Source organism: Apium graveolens, chromosome 6 (genome assembly GCF_009905375.1).
Source record: "Apium graveolens cultivar Ventura chromosome 6, ASM990537v1, whole genome shotgun sequence".
Classification (NCBI taxonomy): Eukaryota; Viridiplantae; Streptophyta; class Magnoliopsida; order Apiales; family Apiaceae; genus Apium; species Apium graveolens.
The window spans coordinates 6310509-6318659 of record NC_133652.1 but is presented as its reverse complement, the minus strand read 5'-3'; the positions used below and the strand labels follow the sequence as shown (position 1 = coordinate 6318659).

General features: G+C 35.6%; 1 protein-coding gene across 1 annotated transcript; it reads right to left on the bottom strand.

Moving 5' to 3' along the window:
* Window positions 1-4813: 4813 nt before the first annotated feature.
* LOC141664484 (uncharacterized) lies at window positions 4814-6478 on the bottom strand. The gene has a single exon (XM_074470437.1). It carries the CDS (start codon window positions 6476-6478, stop codon window positions 4814-4816), a length of 1665 nt encoding a protein of 554 aa, XP_074326538.1.
* Between the last annotated feature and the right edge of the window lie 1673 nt (window positions 6479-8151).

Sequence of the window (8151 nt, the reverse complement as noted above, 5' to 3'; positions counted from 1 at the left end):
GTTGGGTTAGACTTGACTTAGATTATTGAGTTTGTCGTGCCACAGCCGTGACTCAATTATTCAAGAGGATAAAGTTTGATTAGGGAATAACATTAGATGTAATTGACAAGAGTTGTCTGCCTATTGAACATTACATGGTGTTTCGTGCCACAGCCGGGGTTGTGTAATGGAATGTAGGATCCCTATTCCCACTAGCATTATGAATGCTTAATTTTTCACGTAGGGGGTTGAATAAATTAGATAAACTAGTGGGAGCCACTTATGAATAAAGACCCGATTCATATAGTGTTTTTAAAATGAAATCGAATATTTGCTAAGTGTTGTTATATGTTTATCATTTACAGATTTACAATATACATTATGTCTTCTGCACTATCACTAAGGAGCATACTGGATGCTCACAAGTTGACTGGTCCTAATTATGCTGACTGGCTTCGAAACTTGAGAATTATTCTCAGGATTGAGAAGCTGGAATACGTGATTGACTCACTTAAGCCTACTGAACCTGCTAGTGATGCACATAATGATGAACATGTTGTGTATCGTAAATGGATAGATGATGCAAATGTTGCTCAATGCATCATGCTAGCTTCCATGAACATTGAGCTACAGAAGCAACATGAGCATATGGATGCTCACACTATCCTCATGCATCTACAAGAGTTGTATGATGTGGCAGGAAGGACAGCTCGATATGAGATATTGAAGGAGTTGTTCGGTTGTAGGATGTCTGAGGGATCATCTGTGAATGACCATGTACTTAAGATGATCAATTTGATTGAACGTCTTGGACAACTTGGTTTTGCCATGGATGGGGAGCTGAGCCAAGACTTGGTCTTGCAATCGCTTCCGAGTTTGTTCTCGCAGTTTGTTGTGAACTTTCACATGAATAAGTTGGATGTCAGCCTGCCTGAACTCCACAACATGTTGAAGACTGCGGAATTGAATTTTTCCCTTAAGAAGAGTTCTGTTCTTCTAATTGGTGAAGGTTCCAATCCTAAGAAAAGGAAGAGGAACCCTTCCAAGAAGAAGAAAGTAGGTGAGAAAATGCCAGTTCCACCAAAAGCTGAAGACCCCAAGAGCAAAGTTGTTTGCTTTCACTGTAACAAGGTGGGGCACTGGAAGAGGAACTGCAAGGTTTACCTTGCATAATTGAAGAAGAAGAAGGGTAGTGAGACTACCGCTTCTGATTCAGGTATGTTCATGATAGAAGTGAATATGTCATTAAATTAATTTCTACTTGGGTATTAGATACCGCCTGTGGTTCTCAAATCTGCAATTTGTTGCAGGGACCAAGGAGAAGTAGGACTCTTAAGGAAGATGAGGTGATTCTACTGATGGGCAATGGAGCAAGAGTTGCTGCTGAAGATGTAGAATCATTTCATTTACATATGCCTACGGGCAAGACTATTGTTTTAAATAATTGTTATTTTGTTCCCTCGATTGTGAGGAATATTATTCCCATGTTAGACTTGGCTGGATTTTCATTTATTATTGAGAATAATGAATGTTCTATTCTTAGAGATAATATTCTTTATGGACGTGATACTTTAAATAATGGTCTGTATAAATGTGACATAATTTACTTCAGATTGAACAAACTAATAAAAGAAAAGGGATGATGAAAATCTCACTTCATTGTGGCACTGCAGTCTCCATTTAGTAGACATGGAGAGGGCTGCAAATTTTCTAGGAATGGTACACACAGATGTATGTGGATCAATGTCTACGCAAGCCATGGGTGGATTTTTATACTTCATTACTTTCATAGATGATAGATCTGGATTCGGATATGTGTTTGATGAAACACAAGTCTGAGGCCTTTGAAAAGTTCAAAGAATATAAGTATAAAGTGGAGAAACAACTAAACATAGTATTATAACTCTTCGATCAGATCGAGGTGGTGAATACTTTAATGGAGTGTTTCTAGATTATCTTAAAGTAAATGGTATAGTCTCCCAGTGAACTCCTCCAGATTGGTATCTGAAAGGAGAAATCGAACTTTGTTAGACATAGTTCAGTCCATGATGAGCTATGCAAATCTTCCAGTATTCCTATGGGGTTATGCATTGGAAACCTCAGCATATTTACTGAATATGGTGCCTTCCAAAATCTGTTCCTCAAACTTCGTATGAGATATGGAAAGAAAGGAAACCGAGTCTTAAACATGTTAAGATTTGGGGATGTCCAGCTTATGTCAAGAAAGTTGACCCAGATAAGCTGGAATATTGATCCGTAAAATGTAGTTTTGTGGGATATCCTAAAGAGACTTTAGGGTATTACTTTTGCACCGATCATCGGGTGTTTGTCTCCAGACATGCTACCTTCTTGGAAAAGGAGTTTATCCTTGAAGGAAACAGTGGGAGCAAAATTGAACTTGATGAAGTTCAAGAAGCACAAACTACTATAGATCGAGTGGAAACACCTGTTCTGACTGAACAACCTTTTGTGGAACAGCCCATTCATAGATCAGGGAGAGTGTCTCGCCAACCTGAGAGGTATTATGGCCTTGTCATTGAGAATGACAATGAGTTATCGATCATTGATGATGACGACCCTATAACCTATAATGAGGCTATGAGTAGTGTTGACTCAGAGAAATGGCATAGTGCCATGAAATCCGGAATGAAATCTATGTATACGGGATACAAAAGAATGATTAGAGTAGATGGCCAGGTGGAGACCTTTAAGGCCAGGCTTGTGGCAAAAGAATTCAAACAAAGGCAATGGATTGACTTTGATGAAACCTTTTACCTGTAGCCCTGTTATAATCAGTTCGGATTTTGCTTGCGATTGTTGCTTACTACGACTATGAGATCTGGCAAATAGCCAGATGGTTTTCTTTCCAAGAGAAATGAAAACCTAGTGTATAAGCTGCTGCGAACCATATATGGTTTAAAGCAAGCTTCTCGAAAGATGGAACATTCGTTTTGATGAGACAATCAAAGAGTTTGATTTTATCAAAAACGACGATGAACCATGCGTCTACAAAAGGGTTAGTGGGAGCGCGGTAACATTTCTTGTATTGTATTGAATTAGAATTGACACACATAACAACATAGCAGACCCACTCACAAAGCTACTTTATGAAAGTCACTTTGATCGTCATAAAGACAAGAGGGTATTAGATACCAGAGTGATTGGCTTTAGTACAAGTGGGAGATTGAAAGGAATATGTCCTAAGTCCAATCATGTATGAGGATTTAGGAATAACTTTTATGTAATCTGTTTTGATTTCATTGATATTAATAAAAGACTTGTTTTATTTTTATTACGGGCTTTATCTATTTAAGTGTTTAAAATAAGATATACCATAGTTTAGAGTAAAGCTTTTTATGGATTATGATGAGATCATAATAGTGAGACCTAAAAGATGATAACTCTAAACTTAAATAGTTCCTGGTCGTAGGATTACTAACTGGTAATTAATAATCCGTAAAGATCGGTACATATTATGCTTGCTTCATTATGAAAGATGTCTGTTCTCATAGACATTTGTGTGGTGACACTATAGCTAGTATATAGGTGATTATTATAGAATAAGTTCACTGAACATGACTCGCCCAGCTGAACAACTGATGAAGTTCACTCACGTGTCAACAGTTGTTCACATAGTGATAGTTGTACAAGTATCCTTAGACTTGAGGTCATCATAGTCATCTTGTGTACACTGAACTATGCTTTGGTTTAGTTCTTAGTCTCCAGGGACAATTATTAGGGCTCTACTGGGTATAGGAATTTGTACACGAAGATAGTGTATGATCAATAAAAGATCTACCCCTTCCAGTGAAGGAAGCGAATGTTCAAGGCTGATCCACTTATGCTAGTTCAGGAATCTCTGGCCAGAGTGAATGAAATTAGAAAGGAGTTTCTAATTTGCATAGAACTAAGCATAGTAAATGGTAAGCAAGTGATTGAATTAAATAGGCTTGACACGAGATCCATGCCTTGTATTTAATCGGGACATTGTAGGGTAGAAGGAGTTTATTGTACGGTAACTATTCACTGAATAGGTTCTTGGTATTCTAAGCAGTGAATTCATATTATCCGGATAGTCGCGATATGCTGAGAAGTATCCCTCGCGATGTAGAATAAATGTGATTAATTAATTAATCATATTTAATAAATTAGAGAATTTATATAAATAATGATAAAATAGTTTTATTATTATTTATTTCTACTACCGGCTTAATATTGAACCTACAGGGTCACACCATAAAAAGAGAATGATTTAATGGTGGAGGAATTAATTAATAATGGCTGATAATTATTTATTTATGAAATAAATAATTAATTGGCAAATTTAATAATTGATTAAATGAGATTTAATTGATTATAAATTAATTAAGAAAAGTTCTTAATATTATTAATTAAAGGATTTAATTTTTGGAAATTAAATCAAGAGAGAGAATTATTTCTAAAGTATTTAGAAAAAGGATTAATAATTAAAAGGTGTTTTAATTATTAATGAGAATAATAAATGGGATAATAATAATATTATTTATGGGAAAATTTCAGCTGAAAATTTTGCCTATAAATATACTATTATAGACCCTATTTTATTCGAACCCAAAAACCCAAAAGTTTTATAAAACCCAATTCTCTCCACCTCCTCCTCCTCCTTAACGTCGTTTTCTTGGTGGATACCGGTGGAGTGCTTCACGTTTGAGGAGCAGCTGCTAAGGATCTCCGATCGTTGCTTTTGGATCACATATTAAAGGTTAGTATTCGTTCCCTATGTTTTTACCACGATTTATATGCTTTTATTTGGATTTTATGTGTGTTAAAGTGTTTTGCCATGCCTCCGCTGCGTTTAAAATCCAACATTCTCTATATGCATAGGATCCAGATTATGACGAAGCGGATTATGACACCAATATGGCAAGTCAAAAAATATTGACTTCTTTTTAAAAGGGGAATCACTTTTACCCTTTTTCTTTCTCTTAACCTCAAACTGGTTTTCAAACCCCGACAATAATTCATCAATATCCGTGCCCGATAATATTTGTGGATTGGTCCCCATTTCAACTTCTCCGTTAAATCTCCTTTTATCTAGCCTCCACTTGTGCGTAGGATCAAGAAACTTCCGATGGTTTATATAACACATTTTTTTGCTATGTTTCAAGTAATTTGATGAAGTCTCATAGTTACATACAGGACATGCTAGTTTCCCCTTCGTGCTCCAACCTGATAACATAGCATATCCTGGAAAGTCGCTGATTGTCCATAACACACTTGCACGTAATTGAAAATTCTCATCAGTCAAGGCATCGTAGACTTCAACGCCGATATTCCATAATGATTTCAATTCCGCGATTAAGGGTTGCATATATACGTCGATATTGTTCTTGGGAGATTCTGGACCAAATATTAATGTTGAAAGAATGAGATTTTCTTGTTTCATACATAACCAAGGTGGAAGGTTGTAGTTTACCAACACTATTGGCCATGTACTATGACTTAAATTCATAGACCGAAATGGGTTAAATCCATCCGCTGCGACACCTAACCTAACATTCCGAATTTCTGATAAAAAATCAGGATAACGAGCATCCATTGACTTCCATGCCTTAGCATCAGCCGGATGTCTTAGTTTTCCATCTTCTTTTCTTCCCACAGCATGCCATCTCATAATATCAGAGAATTCCTTGCACATAAACAACCTTTGTAACCTTGGTCGTAGTGGAAAGTACCTCATTACATTTGCTGGCACCTTGTGAATCAATTTTGGGGGATCATTGTTATCAGGAATGCCTTTCTTCTCTTGTATAATCCACCTCGAAACACCGCAAGTGTCGCAAACATCTTTATCTTTATTTTCTGCCCAATATAGCATGCAACTGTTTGGGCATGCATGTATTTTCTGGTAATCGAGACCTAAATCCTTTATAACACTTTTTGCAGCATTAAAGGATAAAGGAAGGTGGGCATTAGGAAAAGCATCTTTCATCATGCTTAGTAATTCCCCAAATGCAGATTCGCTAATTCCATGAACACACTTTAAATGGTAAAGTTTGATCATGAAACTTAATCGAGAATATTTAGTGCATCCAGGATATAACGGCTGTTTTCCTTCTTTAACATGCTGGTAGAATTTTTTAGCTTCTACATTAGGTTTTTCTTCTCCGTCTCCTAGATTTTGAAACTTCTTACCCGTACAATCGAACATTGCACCTAAATTATCTTGAAATTCCATTCCCATTTCACAATCCATAAAGTCATCGGTAACTTCTAATTTCGTCTTTGAGACCTCACAAATCCATTCTTCATGCAACTCAGAAGGACCAGAGAAAATAAGATGATCATATATGGTCTTTTGACGATGCCAGTAACGTTCTGCGCATTTTCTACAAGGGCACTTCATTTCTTCGCCTCTTTTATAAATAGGAAATACATTGCTTAGGAAATTCTTTATCCCTTTTACGTACTCTGAACTGGATCTTGGAAGGCTTATCCAAATGTAATAATCGCCATCCATTTCCACAATCTATCCGCAGCCTAGTAAGACTAATATCGGAACGACTACTAAACAAACCCTATCCTGTAAAGTTTTAACATTTTAAATATATCAAATATACTAATTATAGCTTATACAGGTTATAATCACAAATTATATGTCATTATAAATCTTCAGTTGTCATTATAATTAATTAGTCATAGTTATAGGCTTAAACTATACAAAATTAGTCATTATAGGATTTTATAGTTTAATTAGTTGTCAACTATACGAAGAATTTTATACATCAAAACCACATAACAGAGGCATACATTTAGCAAGTGCATATATTAAACAGTACGCTACTAGATTCAACACTACTGTAACAAGTACACTTAGATAAAGCCACATGTATTTAAACAAATATATAAGGTGCAACCATGAATTTGTTGACCTTATATAAATACAATATATCCAACTAAGAATTTCACCTTAGCACATAGAAATAAACTAAATACAAAAAACAGAGCGAAGCAACATGGTGCATAAAACAGACATCACATAGCAGAGACAAACATTCGTAATAGAGCATCACGATTTAACTACACAAACATGCTTAAGAAAGGAAAATGGCTAAAGATTACATGCAAAGCATTTACTTTAGGAAAGAAGAAGCATGTTTACCTGTAAATGCGTAACGATTAATGTCAAAACCGAATGAGCCTTTCTTAAGAGCAACCTTCAACCCCGCAGCCAACCCGTATGTCAAGTCCTTGCTTGTTATTTAAAAAAGTACCCCTTTGTCATTCATCCAGACTCATTATCTCTGGTCCTAATTTGCAGAATAAATTCCTAACATACCAAGCAGTCAAGCACCAATTAAGATATAGACAGAGGCTGACCAACTATGACCAACTTGCAGTAGTTCAATCATGTAAAAGCATTATCAAAATAACACAATCTACCTATCAGATCAACATTATCGAGCAATTACAACCGAATTACACTCTTTCAAATCAAACATGTAAAAGCTTTATTATTCTCTTCTAACAAATTCAATCCAAGAAAACAAAGGGGTAAATAAAACCCTAAATCAACTTCACATAACAAATAAAACCCAAAATAATTACCCAACATAAAACCCTAAAAAACCCAAAATCAAACAAATAAAACTTCCAAATAAAATCCTAAAAAAATATGTTCGAATTGAAATAAAACCCAAAATCAACTTCATATAACAAATAAAACCCCCCAACAAAACCCAAAATCAAAAAAATAAAACTTCCAAATAAAACCCTAAATAAAATATGTTCGAACTGAAATAAAACCCAAAATCAACTTCATATAACAAATACAAACCCCCAACAAAACCCAAAATCAAACAAATAAAACCCTAAATAATTACCTAAATCGAAGATGTGTTCGTTTGGATCGAAGATGCCCCAAACTCAAACCCCCATACTGAATCGAAGATGCTCCAAACTGAATCGAAGATGCTCCAAACTCAAATGAAGATGCTCCAAACTGAATCGAAGATTAGCCAAACGGAATCGAAGATGAGAGTTTAATGCAACTTTTTGAGAGTATAATCGAATATGAGAGTTTAGTGCAGCTTTTAGAGAGTATAATCGAAGATGAAAGTGAATGTCTGAGAGTGAGAGTGAATGTCCGAGAGTGAATTTTGAGAGGGAATGTCTGGGACTGTATTTTCGTTT